General features: G+C 36.3%; 1 protein-coding gene across 1 annotated transcript in view; it reads right to left on the minus strand.

The window, feature by feature from the left end:
- Positions 1-17103, minus strand: part of LOC110381783 (hemicentin-1) — a 34248-nt gene that overhangs the window by 13834 nt on the left and 3311 nt on the right. The window contains exons 8-32 of the mRNA XM_049841618.2: positions 16638-16710; positions 16535-16563; positions 15976-16091; positions 15394-15515; positions 14886-15026; positions 14425-14535; positions 13913-14182; positions 12967-13139; positions 12381-12549; positions 11749-11997; positions 11139-11211; positions 10623-10831; positions 10029-10185; positions 9588-9712; positions 8277-8448; positions 6245-6339; positions 5622-5775; positions 5011-5132; positions 4402-4545; positions 3779-3913; positions 3289-3404; positions 2352-2582; positions 1489-1642; positions 965-1082; positions 224-434 (exon numbers count right to left, since the gene is read on the minus strand). Coding sequence (XP_049697575.2) covers positions 224-434; positions 965-1082; positions 1489-1642; positions 2352-2582; positions 3289-3404; positions 3779-3913; positions 4402-4545; positions 5011-5132; positions 5622-5775; positions 6245-6339; positions 8277-8448; positions 9588-9712; positions 10029-10185; positions 10623-10831; positions 11139-11211; positions 11749-11997; positions 12381-12549; positions 12967-13139; positions 13913-14182; positions 14425-14535; positions 14886-15026; positions 15394-15515; positions 15976-16091; positions 16535-16563; positions 16638-16710 — 3669 coding nt within the window. The remainder of the gene's footprint in view (positions 1-223; positions 435-964; positions 1083-1488; positions 1643-2351; positions 2583-3288; positions 3405-3778; positions 3914-4401; positions 4546-5010; positions 5133-5621; positions 5776-6244; positions 6340-8276; positions 8449-9587; positions 9713-10028; positions 10186-10622; positions 10832-11138; positions 11212-11748; positions 11998-12380; positions 12550-12966; positions 13140-13912; positions 14183-14424; positions 14536-14885; positions 15027-15393; positions 15516-15975; positions 16092-16534; positions 16564-16637; positions 16711-17103) is intronic.

Raw genomic sequence — 17103 nt, forward strand, 5'->3', positions numbered from 1 at the left:
AGAGGTGTATCTATAGCTATGTGAAAGAAAAGCAATATTAATGGATTTTTGTGCACTCCTTAATAGCTTGCAACGAATATTCAGTTACCAGTGTGGCCCCGTCTTTGTTCGTAGCGTCACAACGGACCATACTAACAAGGTAAACCTAAATTTTTCGTAGCAAAAACTGTTGTTGAGCTCTAATAGCTCTTTCAAACTTTGATTGAAACTACAAAGGCCTTACCACAATTTCCAATTTCCCTTCAACAGAAATTCCCTCTCCATTGCTGAACGCTATAATGTCATCGACGTAAGGAGCGGCGACGATGGTCACTCGGTACACGATGTGTGTGGCCCCGGCTTTGTTCGTAGCGTCACAGCGGTATATACCTTCTGATTGCCTGGTAATGTTGCTACTTGATAGGCTCGAGTTGTGTTCATGCCAGTTCGTGTTGCTGTGAAACAGTATTTGTGTGAATATTTAAAATCTATACTTAGGTATATTAAAGCTGAAGAGTTTGTTTGTTTGAATGCGGTAATCTTAGAAACTACTGGTTCGATTTTTGTGAAAATTATTTAGTGTTCAATATATCAGTGTTAGATAGCCCATTTACGGAGGAAGGCTATAGGCTACTTTTATCTGGGTTCGTGTAGAGGTTCTCACGGGATGCGGGTCAAACCGCTGGCAGAAGCTAGTCAATAATACAGGTACTGCGAAGCTATTGCAAGTCAATTCAACATAATCGTTAGTTAAATACTGTGAATACCAAATCGACTCAAGAGAAGTTAGTATTTGTTAATACATACCAATCATCAAAATAATGTTTCATTTATTGTGTTGATTGGCAAGACATTCAGGTCAAATTATCATGATTGCACTTGATAGAAAACTCCTCTTTTTACCAGGAGATATAAGAAGAAAAAAAAATGGTGCAGTTGACGATAATGTTCATAAAAACTGTTATAAAATTAATATAATATATACTTATAAGTCCATGAGAGTTTAGGAGCAGGCGTTCCTCTAGCGTTGCATTCTAACGTCGCGTTCACGCCTTCTTTCAACTGAACGTCTAAAATATCAAACTCTGATATAAACGGTGGTTCTGAAACAACATGTTTTCAATAGTCAAAAAGTGGCCCCCTTTTTGTAGCAAACATAAAATATATGTTTTGGGGCAACAATTTTTTTTCCAAATTGGTTCAGAAAGTCTTGAGTTATAAATACTTAATTGTATAACATTTCTTTTACATAATACAATCTTGAACTAAATTATGGAATACTAGCTGGTGCCCGCGACTTCGTCTGCGCAGGTTTAGTATTTCGAACAATATGTTTACAAATTGTAGCCTATGTGTTATTCTGATGTATAAGCTATATTATTGTAAAGTTTCATTAAAATCCATTCAGTAGTTTTTGCGTGAAAGAGTAACAAACATCCATACATACAAACTTTCGCGTTTATAATATTAGTAGGATATAGATTTATTTTAGTTGTGAATCTTACTTACCGAGAACATTTAAAGAGAATTCCTTGATGACAGTCCCGTGAACATTACTAACGATACATTTGTATGTGCCTGCGTTGTGTGGCTGTGCGTTAATTAGTTTTAAATAGTCTTTGTCTTCAAACACTAGGGTTTTGGAGTTGAACACCCATTTCGTCTGCAAGAAGGTTTTTCAATTAACATAATTTGGTATGAACAAGACAAAAAAGTGGTAAAAAGTCGTGGTGGCTTAGTGGACAAAGAACCAACCTCTCGAGTATGAGGGTGCGGGTTCGATTCCAGGTCAGGCAAGTACCAATGCAACTTTTCTAAGATTGAATGTACTTTCTAAGTATATTGTAGACACCAATGACTGTGTTTCGGATGGCACGTTAAACTGTACTGTGTCATTGAACAGCATTGGCAGTCGTTACGGGTAGTCAGAAGCCAGTAAGTCTGACACCAGTCTAACCAAGGGGTATCGGGTTGCCCGGGTAACTGGGTTGAGGAGGTCAGATAGGCAGTCGCTTCTTGTAAAGCACTGGTACTCAGCTGAATCCGGTTAGACTGGAAGCCGACCCCAACATAGTTTGGGAAAAGGCTCGGAGGATGATGATGATGATGGTATGAACAAGACAAAAGATATTTAATAGTGTGTAGTACACTATCAAATATGTAGATGTATGGGTTTTAAAATGTGGTTATTTACAAATTTTTGACTAGTTTTAATTAATTGACTACATGGTATTACTATCATTATGCCTTATTCAGATCTCTAAGAAAATTATTATGGAGAAAAGGTATCTTACAGTCTTCTGTAGTGTATTAAGTCGTCCCTTTAGAACCAGGGTTGAAAATAATCATAAATTTATATTGTTCTAACTAACCTTAGCCTTAGGTTTCGCGTCTACAGCGCAATCTAAATACTTATCTTCTCCTTTCACAACCTCCAAACTTTTTGTCGCATTTCCCACAAACATAGGCGGCCATTCCACATTAACTTGTACTTTAGAGTGAGCGGAGCCGACGGCGTTTGATACAACGCACGAATATGTTGATGAGTTCGTTCGCGATATGTTGCGGAGGTGAAGGGAACCGGTTGACAGCAGTTTTGCATTCTGTAAGGTAAGTTAAATAGTAAAAAAAATATATAGAACTACAACTAGAACTAGTTTCCGCCCGCGTAGAGTTCGGTTATATCGCGTTTTCAAGAGAATTCTGCAAAAGTCCGGGATAAAAACTATCCCTTGTTCTTTCTCAAGGTCAACTCTATCTCTGTATCAAATTTTATTAAAATCAGTTCAGTGGTTTAGACGTGAAAGCGTAACAGACGGACAGACAGACAGCCAGAGTTACTTTCGCATGTATAATACTAGTAGGGATTCCACTTAACCAATTAGTGGCTACCGAAACCCGAGCAACGCTTAGAGCAGTCGGTCCGAGTATCGGGTTGCCCGGGGAACTGGGTTGAGGAGGTCAGATAGACAGTCGCTCCTTGTAACACACGAGTACTCAGCCGTAACCGTTACTGCAAACCGACCCCAATATAGGGGTTGGTAGCCGATTCCCCCGTATTTAAGAGGAACGGAAGTGCCAATCGCGACTTTACAAATAATATTTTTTGTGACGAAATTAAAAATGGGCGAATCGGTGCTAGACGTACTGCCTAGGCAGATGGTGATAATTAAGCATTAATGCACTAAAAACAAAACAATGACAAACATATGTATTTATTAATTGCTCCTAACTCTAAATATCAGACAAACGAGATTGACAAAAACAAAAACTATATATTATGTGACACGACATAGTGTAAAATCGAACCTTGTACCATTTGAGTGTGTGCGTCGCTCGTAGCGGACACTGGAGTGTGACGTCACTTCCTTCCAACAACGTCACTGAGGACAAACTCTCTTCTGACTGCATATGTGTAGGGATGGCTGGGGACAAGCAAAAATCATCCTTACGTCATGTTAAGAAAGTGGATTTTTGACTGCGAATAAAAAAGGTAGTTTATAGAACCTAAAACTTTATTGAAGAAAAGCTTAATTTTAAGGACTAATAGAATCATAAAAAAAAATACAAGTCATGTGGTATAAAATCCTTGCAAAGGTCATTCCGAATATTAGCCACTACCGTCAGAGAGAACTAACTTAATTTCTAATTATAAAACAAGAGTTAAATATGTACTTCCTTTAAAATAAAAATATGTATTAAAACCGACTTTTTAAAAGGGGAGAGGTTCTTAATTCGATTTAGTTTTTTTTCCAGATTTAAGTATATTTGACAAATGTCAAGGTATATGTATACTTACAATATATTTCAACGGGCATCGTTTTGCTGGTATTTCCGACAGAGTTGCTGACTGTGCAAGTATAGTTGCCGCTCATGTCCTCAGAAGGAGACTTTATGCTCAACGTGCCATCCGTGTCTATGGCGTAGCGTGGATCTGAAATTTTAAATATTTATTTATTTTAATCTAGCTTCCGCCAGCGGCTTCGCCCGCGTGGTGTGTTGGTAAAAAGTAGCCTATGTGTTAATCCAGGGTATCACCTATCTACATACCAAATTTCAATCAAATCGGTCCAGCCGTTTTTGCGTGATTGAATAACAAACATACATCCATACATTCTCACAAACTTTCACATTTATAATATAAGTAGGATATAAGTAGGATATATCTTAATGATTATTGTATTTATTTAACTAATATCCTTGTAACGGTTGAATATATTTTTTAGTTAAAAGTTCTGAGTGATGTCCTTAATGCTATTTTTTTTATTTTAATTTCTACATTTTCTTTCAACGATCCGGCATTCAAAGTCGGATTCGTCTTGATTTCCGACTAACAAAATTAAAAACACTAACACTAAAACTATTGCCTCTCTTATTGCTGTAATGAGTATTGAAAAAGTATGAAATAAAGATATGTCATACCGTTGTTCAAATAAAACTCGTCCTTAGACCAAACGACAAAAGGTTTAGGTTTGCCTGTCGCGGGACACGCGAGCGTCAGTACTGTGTCCATGTCAGTTGCTATGTACGGCCCTGTGTAGTTGTCTTCTAGTATTCTAGGAGGCTCTGGAAAATCATATTTTTACTGAATATTAAAAAAAAAAACTTTTGTTTATCTTCCTGGTACAGAGAAGAGCTGTAAGAACTTAGGGGAGCTAGACAATTTTTTCAAATTAGGTAAATATCTACAGTATAAAGATTGTTAAAAAAAAGTGGATTTGTGTCACATTACATTCGACATTATTAGACTCTTCGCCTTAATAACACAGACTCAGGTTCCTTGAAACAACGTCAAAGTATTGACTTACAGCCAGTTTCTTCATCAAAAGTAAAAGCCAAAGTAATGTCATAAAGTAAAAGTTACGGCCAAATTCATTTTATCTATTAGTTTTGGCAAGTATAGTTACAAGTGATGGCTGATAAAGTAGAGTCAACATATTTTTTTTATTATTAGCTTTCATAAAGTTAGTGTGGTTTGGACCAAGTTTTTGGTCAATTTTTGACTACATAAGCTACTGCCCATAAACTTACCGTTAACTTTAAGGAAGGTAGTTTGTTCGGCGACGCCCCCATTATTCTCAGCTACACAGATGTACAAACCTTCATGTTTTACACTTGCGTTTACTATGTACAAGTTACCTACATCGTTGAAGCTGAAACAAAAATGTTCTATGATCTAGCTAGCATATTATTAGAAAGATATTTTTTGTTTGTACAGACAGCACATCAACCTACCTCAATCTGTCAAATTTCTTCAATAGATTTTCAACCTTACCACGATAAAGTTAATATTCGATTGGTATTTTGACAGATTAGGGTAGGTTGACCGGCTAGTGTCTGTACCGTCCTTGTTTTTAATTTTTCATAATTCTTAAAACTTAATTGAAAACCCAGGTCGAATAACTGATCAGAAACACAATTACACGGTTACACCTAACTTTAGCCACGGATGTGAGGCTACACTAGGGTGAACCCGCTATAATGAAAGCTTCATTTCATATTGGGTTGCCCGAGTAATTGGGTTCAGAAGCCAGATAGGCAGTCGCTCCTTGTAACACACTGATACTCAGCTGCATCAGCTGGTTAGACTGGAAGCCGACCCCAACACAGTTGGGAAATGGCTCGGAAGATGATGAAATTACCTCAAATCCGTAGTATTATCAGTGAGGGGATTGCCTTCAAAGAGCCAGCGTATGGCGGGCAGCGGGAAGCCGATGACGTCACACTGCAGTGTCACGTTGGAGCCCAGTAATGCCTCCTTTGTTACTTGTAGCGGCGGGGATATGTACGGGGGTACTGAAAGAAAAAGGAAATTAATTGGTTTGATTACATTTTTGCAGGCTTTTGACTTGTTTATTTATTAAAGGGTTTACCAACAGCTTCTGTGTAGATTAAGGTTAGAGTACAATTTCTGTTATTACTAGGACTTACACAGTCGCCAATTACAGGTTAACCAACATACCCTAAATAATGATAGAATTTGAAAGTAGAAAATTACACAAAACAAAAATCAAAAAAAACACTTCTTATTAAAATACTAAACTTGTTGCAATAAATAACACTTGTTTGTATTCGGTTAGGTACGTATTCAAATAAGTACAAGTTTATAAGATAAGATTAAAAAAAAACATTTAAGTATTCAAAGTAGTCTGAAAAACAGGAATTTCAATCGTCAGAATTACATGTCACAACCCCAAAAACGACCACATTTCCAGGAATATATAGGAGCATAAGAAATGTAAGTCAAGAGAAAGTTAATAATTACCCCATACGTGTAACATGTAAGTGATAGATGTGTTTCCATGTATATTTTTAGCCGTGCAGGTGTATTCTCCAAAATCCGTCAAGTTTGCAACAAATCTGTGAAAAAATACAATTTAAACAAACAAGAAGTAGGTAAGTTAATTCTGAAGGTACGTTTTCGTCTTATTCTGTTTAAGGTTAAAATATTAACGTTTAATATTACCTATAATTTTCTATGTGTGTAAATATACCCGAAACAAACAAACGAATATATTTTATTTATTAACTTGAACTACTTACTACGCTTAAATGACACGAGTTTAAAAACTTAAGAGCGTGTACGTCAACCGCGCGCCATTTGGCCTAAAATGGTACTTTTCAAACCACTGTTTCTCAGTAACTACTTATCCTATAACTATGTTATTTTTTAATAACGCAAGGTAATTTCACTGTCTATATAGTTAATTGAACATAAATTTCAATTTGTGTAGTTTAAATACTTAAAACCCCTATAACGTAACAGATGTTTTATAAAATTCCCGTTCAGCGTCTATTTCGAAGCTTAAATTCATGTGAAAACAGTGGCAAATCTAATCATATTTATTTTTTTACTCATAGACGAAATCCCCATGCATATAGTTAGTTGAAAACATTTTTTGATTTAGGTCTCTATCTTTCAGAAAAAAATATTTTAACAATGTGAAAAATTGTGAATTTCAAATGCTTTTTTTACCTATCTATCTTACTTAATTTAATATAACAATTATTTACTATAGTAATATAACTCTTTCTTTAAAACATAAACTTTATATTATAATTTAATCTCTCGTTTTTATTTTCTTATAAATTATTTAAAAACTACTATAAAACGCTGCACGCGAGTCAACTCAAACCAGACCGCCGCAAGGCTTCACAGAGAGAGGACGTGTCGCTCCGTCACATCGCGTAGGGTGAATAACCTCTGCCGTGGATACCGAGAATAGAGTACATTTCAAGCGCGACCAACAAATCTTGATACATTACTATTTCATTTAAAGCTCAATTTTGAAACATATTTTTTTTATCGATTGAGTTGAAATTTTGTTTGAATGTTCAGTTTTAATGACAATGTATGATTCTATATCCAATATGGCGGTATACCCAAGATGGAGAAAAAAATGTTTTTAATGCATTCCTACGATATGGGTATCAAATGAAAGGGCTTGCTATGAATAACTCGAAAAAAAATGTGTCGCGAGTCTAAATCCAATATGGCGACTCCTTAGGCTAGAAATCACTTATTATGTCTGTTACCAATCGAGCTATAATTTTTTTTTTTTTCATTTTGGATGTACCCAAATTTTGACTTTTGATCTCGAATAACTTTTGAAGCATAAAGGATAGATAACTTAAAACTTTATTTGCAATGGTAAACCCAAGCTCTTCACCAATATTTGGCTTTCCGGCAATTGTTGTTATTTGACCACAATTTTTCGGTCTGGATGGACTGGACCATTCATATAAACAATCAATTTTTCAAATCGGTACAGGCGTCTTTGAGAAATCGAGAACAATCAAATTGAGAACAATCACAAAACAATCTAATTGAAACCTCCTCCTTTCTTTTTTTGAAATCGGTTAAAATACAGAAACTCTTAACATTGTCATTAATCATCAGTCGACTATTTAGTACTGTTGAAAATTGTATGTACCTAATATACAGAAAGTCCTCAAAACCAAGGTTTTCATAGGTGCCCGATTTTTTTGAAAAAGAGTGTAAGTATTAACGACTTATTTTCATGCTTTTATATTTTAGACATCCATAGACTTACACTATTTTCCCGCTATTAACTATTTACTAAATAATATATTTTTTGTTCTACCAATGTCACTCGAAAGGATCAAAATGGTTTGTGTGACTATACGTGAAGTATGATAGGCACGCACACAGCCGCGACGCTAGTCTGCGCGGTTTTTTGCGTTGAATTACCTAAAGTTGACATCGCGCGCCGAGCGTACACGCTCTTAACTGGCAAATAAAAATTCTTATTCTATTAAAGTAAATATTTTTTTACCTCAGCCCATATTCATCGACATACATCCTTTGCCTAAACAAAGGTTGTCCGTTTATCGTCCACTGGACAAAAGGTGCGGGTACTCCTTGCGCCGAGCACGGTAACTCCACGGCTTGACCTTCCAGTACTTCTTGTATGGGATCCGATGAAGACGGTAATATAGACGGAGGATCTGCTATTTTATGTAGACGTTATTTCTTATGACTTAGTCTAAATAAAGGGTTAGGTTGCCCGGGTAACAGGCTACCGGTCCATGTAAAACACTGGTACTTGGGTGCATTTGGTTAGATATGAAGGCAACCCAAACATAGTTGGGGAAAAGCTAGCCAAGCTAGGCTGTAATGTAGGTACTTTCTTGTATACTATCTTATGTATTTCCGTATGTACTACTCCTCTTTATATTATCTCTTATATACTACTCTGTATATCTTCTTGTGTTTCATATATTCCTTTACATACTACCCGTGCCCATAAAGAATGGGATTAGAAATGGCGGCGCATCTATTCACTTCTCGCTCGCATATTATTTTCGTCTATACTCACACTCTTTGGTACCGACTGACAAAAAAATAACGACTTGGATTATGCGTTCCCCCCCTTTAGTGATATTGATACGGTAATTGCCGGCACCAGCAAGATGTGGAAATAAACTAAATTATAATATTTATTACATCCTTTTATTTCAAAACTAGCCTTTGCCCACGTGAATGTTGCGCAAGCGTAGAAAGTCGAAGAAGAATAAAAAGTAGCATATATGTAGTAGTAAATTAGCGTAAGCCCAAGGAAGGCCTTGGGATTCAAGCTATCTCCATACCAAATTTCATCAAAATCGGTTCAGTGGTTTAGCCGTGAAAGCATAACAGACAGACAGAGAGACAGAGTTACTTACACATTTATAATATTAGTATGGATATTTAAGATTATTTAAAGTTATGAAGCGAAAATAGTTTATATCCAACCTTACCCTCTCCGCGATTCAGGTAATGGTTTTATTGACATTGTACCTACGTAATGTAGTCTCAAAACGATCACAAATTTAACTAACATAAGCTTTATTTTAATTCATGAAGTAACGAAACACTTTCAACGGTAACGTTATTCAGTTATTAGTTTTTATTGTTATTGCATTGTTATGCTGACGCTCCCAGCTCAATGAGCCGCCATTTCTAATCCCATTCTTTATCGGCACGGGTTGTACATACATACGCTTACTTTCAGATTCAGGGCAGCTTATTGGGAATCGAAAAAGACACCTCGTAACAGTCGCGCAATTAGACCAGCGGAGCAGTAATTATTGAAAAATATACTTACCGTAAACAACCAGAGTAAAGTTCTTCTGCGTAGAGCCAACTGAACTTGTTACGTTGCACGTATAAGTTCCCGAGTCGTAGGCCGTCGCCTTCTGTATTACTAACTCATTTGTGTTGTTCAGTAATCTAGAGAAAGTCAATTGATATTAATTAAAAAGTTCTGTGTATGTGTCTTATTTCGAGGATAGGTCTTTTGTGAAACTTCGAAAGATTTTCTGGCAATTAAACATAAAAAGCCTTACTACAAAAACTTAAACATCTGTTCAAACCTTGTCTAAAAAAAGTGTGGCTGCAAAACGGACCTTGTTTCAACGTTTTAATCTGACATCAAGTGTTCAACAGACATTTAAAAGTTTTTGTGGTACGACGCAAAATATATTTTCAATGTCTTAAGTTACACAGTTCGACAAAGAAAATGGTCCAAATATCTTAAAAAACTTACATATTATCAGTGAACACAATTGGATGCATATCTTTGGTCCACACAGTAATAGGAGGGGGTAAGCCAACAGCTTCACAGGAGAAACTCACTCTCTCTCCTACTCTTATCTGACGAGGTTTGTCATCTTCTGTGGTAGATTTGCTAAAACGCGGTGGATCTGAAACATTCGGTCTTTCTAACAAAATAATATTCAAAAACAGAAAATTCATCTGCATGAAAAATGTCAACTAATACATTGAAAAGTCAACAGTTTTAAACAATCGCAGTTGGGTAACTGTTTTAAGAAACACTTGCCAATCTAGTCAAAGTCAAATCGTTTATTTTATCTAGGCTTTTACAAGCACAAATGAATGCCAACAATATAAATAAGTTTGAGTCTAGTCGTCGTTTAGTTCTCTAGGACTAGCTAGGAAGATCTCAATTGCTATACATATAACACCTTATTATAAAACGTGGTTTAAATAAAGTATCAGCTTTTGTACCACCTTTAAACCACTGTCCCGAACAAAATCAGTGAACTAAAGTTATTACTAAAGCGGGAACTTCTTAAAACCACGTTAAGGTGGATATAGTAAATATTAGGTATTAACTTACACTGCACGACCAAAGTGACGTCATATTCATCTTTTCCAATCACATTGACAGCGACACAGCGGTACAAACCAACATGATCTTCTGTCGTATTAGATATTATAAGTTCTCTCTCATTATTTATTATATCTTTTGGAAGGGATATAAAGTTCTCTGAGGAGAGACGTCTGTATTGCCATGTTATTGTAGGCTCTGGGTTGCCAGCGATCACCCTAGAATATAAAAGTTATATTATAACATGGATGTAGAAAAAATACCTTTATTCTATGTGTCTGTCATACCGATGAATGCGGTACATATTTAACTTTGCTGTTTAAAAATTGTATCATTATTTTAAATAAGATTTTTAGCTACAATTAACTGGCAACATTCCAAAATATACTCGTAGAATTACAGCCTTAATACAGACAACAAGAATGAATTAAATGTTGGAGACAAAAAAGAGTTTGGTCTGATTTAATACTAAGGTCAAAATGTTAAGTAAGACAAAAGTAAAGTTACAACGATACATAGTCTCACCTACATGTGATTATAGTAGATTGACCTGCGCGTGACGTCACACTCGCCGGCTCCTTCGACAATACCGGCGATGCTGAAATAAATAGTTTATTATTACAAACTTAATTTCAAGCTTAAGGCAGTCCCTTCATATAAAACACTGGTACTCAGCTTGCTTTGATCATCATCCTCCGAGCCTTTTTCCCAAGCATGTTGGGGTCGGCTTCCAGTCTAACCGAATTCAGCTGAGTACCAGTGCTTTACAAGAAGCGACTGCCTATCTGACCTCCTCAACCCAGTTACCCGGGCAACCCGATACCCCTTGGTTAGACTGGTGTCAGACTTACTGGCTTCTGACTACCCGTAACGACTGCCAAGGATGTTCAATGACAGCCGGGACCTACAGTTTAACGTGCCATCCGAAACACAGCCATGTCTAATGTCTAAGATATACTTAGAAAATACATACAAACTTAGAAAAGTTGTTTTGGTACTTGCCTGACCTGTGATCGAACCCGCACCCTCATATTTGAGAGGTTGGTCCTTTACCCACTAGGCCACCACGACTTTTTTACTCAGCTTGCTTTGATATTGGCCCTTATTTACCAAAAGTGTTAAAAATACAACTTACCCAATCCAACAACACTAATGCTCCCACTAACATTAATTTTCTCAAACCCATTATCAGCTTCACAAAGGTAAAGACCTAAGTCAGTAAATTCGATTCGCTTCAAATACACCGTGGTATTATCTTCAGACATATGCACGTTAGTACCGGTACTAAGTTGGGTACCATTGTGGTACCAAGTGATGTGGGGTGCGGGGTGAGAGTCTATGTCACATTGGAGTTCCACTTGGTAGTACAGTTGGACTGACTGGTCTGGAATTTAATTTTTTGGAATTATCTTTAATTGTAATTTTGTAAGAATATTCTTTTTACAAAAGATTGGCTGTAATGTTACATCTATGTAATGATATGGTAAACCAGATTAAAATATCCATGTTGTGGCATTTACTAGTTGTTTCTCGTAGCTTCACCACGATCTTTAGTATTTTCAGATTACAGACTTGATTAAATTCTTCTCAGTACTACTCTAAGTACATCTACCTAATTTGTCCAGGTACATGAAGAAGCCTATGTACAGTACAGAGAATGTACATAACAGTGAAATAATTATTCAAATTGGTTCAGTACATTCGGAGCATATAACAAACAATCAAATCTTTACTTTTTGTATAGAAGTATAAATATTTCATCATTACCACTAAATCCTTGCAGTATCGTCATCTTCCGTCTGACATCGACGGTGACGCTGTCCTGATGAATGCCTTCCGAGTTCTCTCCGAAACAGAAGTACGTTGCGTTAATCGACTCTGCGCTGGAGTTCAGCATCAACACACTACGGTATGTGTTCGGTTTTATTTGTGTTACCTGGAAGATTTATTTACATATTTATTTACTGACTATCAATGCAAGATATACCCAATGTTATAGCAGTAATTCAACTTAAAAATAACTTATGTAGTACATACACTACATTACACACGAATTTAAATCAATCCTACTTATATTATAAATGTGAAAGTTTGTGAGAATGTATGGATGTATGTTTGTTATTCAATCACGCAAAAACGGCTGGACCGATTTGACGAATGAAATTTGGTATGTAGATAGGTGATACCCTGGATTAACACATAGGCTATTTTTTATCAACACACCACGCGGGCCAAGCCGCTGGCGGAATCTAGTATTTAATAAACCTATCAAGAATTCTTTACCCACTAGGCCACCACGAATTATATCCTATATCTAACCATATTTTATTTCCAAATTCAATAGGCTACTCACGGTATGATTCAAAAACGTCTCAGTCTCTCGATGCCACAGTATTCTGGGCGCAGGCTTCGCTATCACTTGGCAAGTCACTTCAATGACTGTACCATTCAATATGGTAATGTTCTTAGACCCTATGATACTGACCACTGGCTTTATTAAAACTGTTACATTCACGGTGTCTGAACCTGTAAATCGTATAAAATTAACATAACCCATATTGTTACAACATCGTTAATAGTTATTATACAACATGTAACGTAATTAACGCACACCCTCAAACACCCCAATTAGAATATTATGTTATAATCATAATACATACACTGAATTTTTAATTTAACATGTATATGCATTGTTGAGAACTTTTTGGTCATACTACTACGCACGCAAATATCGCGCCGCGCGCCGCTCGACTCGACACAACATAACGAAACTACGGAAAAAGCCGACAATACACGAAGTCTTATTACTTTGAGTTACGGTCTATTTGAATTTGTTTTGACTGTACAGGGTTAATATGACAATAATTTCCGTAGTTTTAATTATTTTTGGGATAAAAAATGACCTATATTAAAAATGATATAAATCGATTCAGTAAACGATTCTGAACAAACTAATTTCAGGATGTGCGTTAATTAAGTTACATGTTGTAGTATAGCATAAAATTTCTAGAGTTTCTAGATTTTAAACTTTACATATAAAGAGATAGTGGTTATAAATGATGAATATATGATATCCATTTTGAAACTTTGTCCAAAGTTTGATACTATGGCAGATAGCATATGGCTATGAAATGGTGCCAAATTGATCCAAATGATTGTGTTACCTTTACGTAAAACAAATACATATTGCCATTTATAACTATTACTCTTTTCATTTTAAAGAAAATGCCACAATTAAACTCCCCGGTTTTTGCAGGATTGGTTAAACATCTTTACACCTACTATTACTGAAACCTTACCGTTCCGAGAGCCTCTCACGGCCGTACAAGTATAACCACCATCATCAGTAACATTCTTCACATTTAAGACTTCAGTAGCGGTACCAGTGACGTCACGTGACGTCATCACCGTTCCGTTAGGGTCGGTCCACACGAGTGTAGCCGCGTTTTCCACGGTACACACGAGTTGGAACTCTGAGTTTATCAGCTTCGATAGTGTGTGCGGGCCTAATATTTGTGCTGTTGGGTTCGCTCGTAGTGATACGTGTGTTGATTGATTTGTTTTACCACCTGTAAATGAAGAAAAACATTGTGATGTCAAATAATATATTCGACAGTTACTTAAGGACTAGCTGTTCCCAGCGGTATCACCCGCGCCCCGAGGGATTTGGACATCGTCTAGCTTCCAAACAGTGAAATAATTTTTAAATTTGTTCAGTTTTTTCCTAGCCCTAAGGGCAAAGAATAAAGCCCCTTTTATATATTTTCCCTTATAGTAGACACACTACATTTTGATTAGGATGAATTCATACCTCTATTCGCAGCAACACAAGAATAAATTCCAATATCTTTTTCAGTTATTCGTAGAGTTTTGTTATAAGTATAAACTCCTTCTATATTTGGGCTCTTATCTACATCAGTAGCTGAAAGAGAAGAAAAGAGAGATTATATGTATAGTTAGTTAAAATAATACAAAATAAAAGCGATTTAGAATCAGCATTAAGTACCAAGAACGTATCAAGAATAGCCTATTTTTAGGATAAATAGGCAAATCGGATATTTTCTTTTTATTTATTTGGCAGGTAATTATAGGCAGTTAGGGTAAGTAAATAATGTAAAATGGCAGGGTATATTTATGATGCAGTAAATAGGCCACACTTGGTACGTTTTTGAAAGGGGTTTATATCGAAAATTTATTAAGACATCCCATAAAATTATTATAAAAGAAAACATTCTCCTCCGTTTTGAGAATTCGATTGAGAATGTTACTTACCATATCTCGTCTGTGTCCCATTAAACATAAATTGATTCTGCAACAGCAGCGCTTCACTATACACAGTGCAGGATATAGTAATACTGTCGCCTAGCTCAACAGTCGTATTTACTGGATTTATCGTGATCTGAGGAGGTTCCACTGAAATTGTAACAAAGGTTAGGCTCAGTTTCATTGGTTACCGAAAAAGTGTCAGCAAGTTATCTGATAGCTACTGCTATCTGTTAGATTAAGATAGAAAGTAAATTATATTTTTTGACAGATATTGCTATTTGAGACCTGCGAAACCAAAACTTATAGTTTATTTGCAAGATAGGTTCCTGTTAGCCTATCAGAGACTATCAGTAAACGTTGAAACTGGCCATAAATAACCAGACCAAGGGGTATTGGGCTGCCTGGGTAACCGGGTTGAGCAGGTCAGATAGCTCCATCCGGTTAGACTGGAAACCGGACCCAACATAGTTGGAAAATGGCTAGGCAAATGATATCAAAAGCTTTGTCTTCTTACCAGTAAGTGTGAGTAGTGTTATAGCCTTGCTGACTCCGGCCACGTTGTGTGCGATACACCTGTATGTACCGACATCTTCTTCTTTCATATTCTCGATCACATAGTCGAGTGATGTAGTTTGCCTGGAATAATCTCAAATATAGTCAATAATAATATGGCCGTTGTATGTGTATAAATTATTTTTTATTTTCACTGGTGATAACTAGCGTCACTAAGTAGGTATTACAACTAATAGGGCCCATTTTCACCGATAACATAAAACGGATTTTTGCGTTGAAAACTTATAGTATACAATTGTAAATTGAAGTTTATGATGTCAGTGATCATGGAATTTAGTTCACAAAAATCCGAGCTGAGAAAATTAAACACATTTTTTGCATCATTACCCATCGTTTAATTAATTGTCAAACGAGTGTGAGGCCATGTTACACTAATTACCGATAAAGTGTCAGTTAGTTATCCGACAGTTAATGCTATTTGCCAGATAGAGGCTGCTTATAATTTCTGCCTGATAGTTTATCAATAACCAGTAAAACTGGCCATAAATATAGTAAATTAAAAATTAGTAACTGAAGTACTTACAAGCTGGAAATCTGTTTTTGTATCCTCGAGGCGTCCTTGGTCCACATAGCGGTGACAGGCACCAAACTCTCTACGTTACAGGGTAACACTACCCGGGTATGTGCTCGTGCTTCTACCTACAAATATACACAAAATCCTTTGAAGGATTCTTTTAGTATTCAAATCTATTATTCTACTAGCTGTTCCCCGCGGTTTCACCCGCGTCCGGAGTGAGTTTTTTTTTATTAAATAAAAAGTGTATGTTCATTCTAGTATCACCGAGAATGTGAATATAGTTTCATGATGACCGGTTAAGTAGTTTTTGCGTGATAGTGTAGCAAACAAACGGACTTTCGCATTTCGCCGTAGGATTTCGTAGGATTCGCCTTCACTGGGTGGCGTTAGTGGCCCATATTTAAAATTACTACCAATATAATAAAGAAGAGATATTTTTTTTCTTGGTTTGTACCGTTTTGCGTTTAGAAAACGACACTATCCTCGAGTTACATAAAATGTATTTTATCTGGGTACGGGCACAAGTTCCCCCGGGACGCGGATTATTATGTATTTCCATTCTTACCTTTCGTCGTGTAGTTAGGTATGGAACATCTGCAAAAAGGGAACACGCTTTAGTATAAAAAATAAGTAGAAATAGTTTAATATTAATTAAGTGCTTTATGTACCTGGTAACTGTGCTTGAATAGCAGTCGAGCCAACCCGACGCAGGTCTTGCTTATGCTTATCTTGGCCGTTAATCTGAAACAGTTTGTAAATGGCATCTGGAGGACTGAAAATGCCGAATTTACATGAAGGCAAGAATGGCTTAAGGTAAAGCTGTTTTCCTACAAAAATGATTAAGCCGATTTCGATATTTTTCTCCACATACATTTTCATAATCGAAAACTGAAAACTTTAATAAAAACTGAAAAATGATTTGTTTGTTTGATTGAACCTATCTGCACATTTTTAACGTCAGAAATTTACAAAAGACAGCCCCAAAACGCCCACCCTTCACCTTTTCCTATGTGTTTTTGCTAGGAACAAGTGGATCAACAAATTCCCCAGCAACATATGTGTCGACAATCGTCTTCAACATTGTTTTTCTGTATAAATCGATCTCAGTGGCGTGCACTTGGAGAGGCCTATGTC

Source organism: Helicoverpa armigera, chromosome 19 (genome assembly GCF_030705265.1).
Source record: "Helicoverpa armigera isolate CAAS_96S chromosome 19, ASM3070526v1, whole genome shotgun sequence".
Lineage (NCBI taxonomy): Eukaryota > Metazoa > Arthropoda > Insecta > Lepidoptera > Noctuidae > Helicoverpa > Helicoverpa armigera.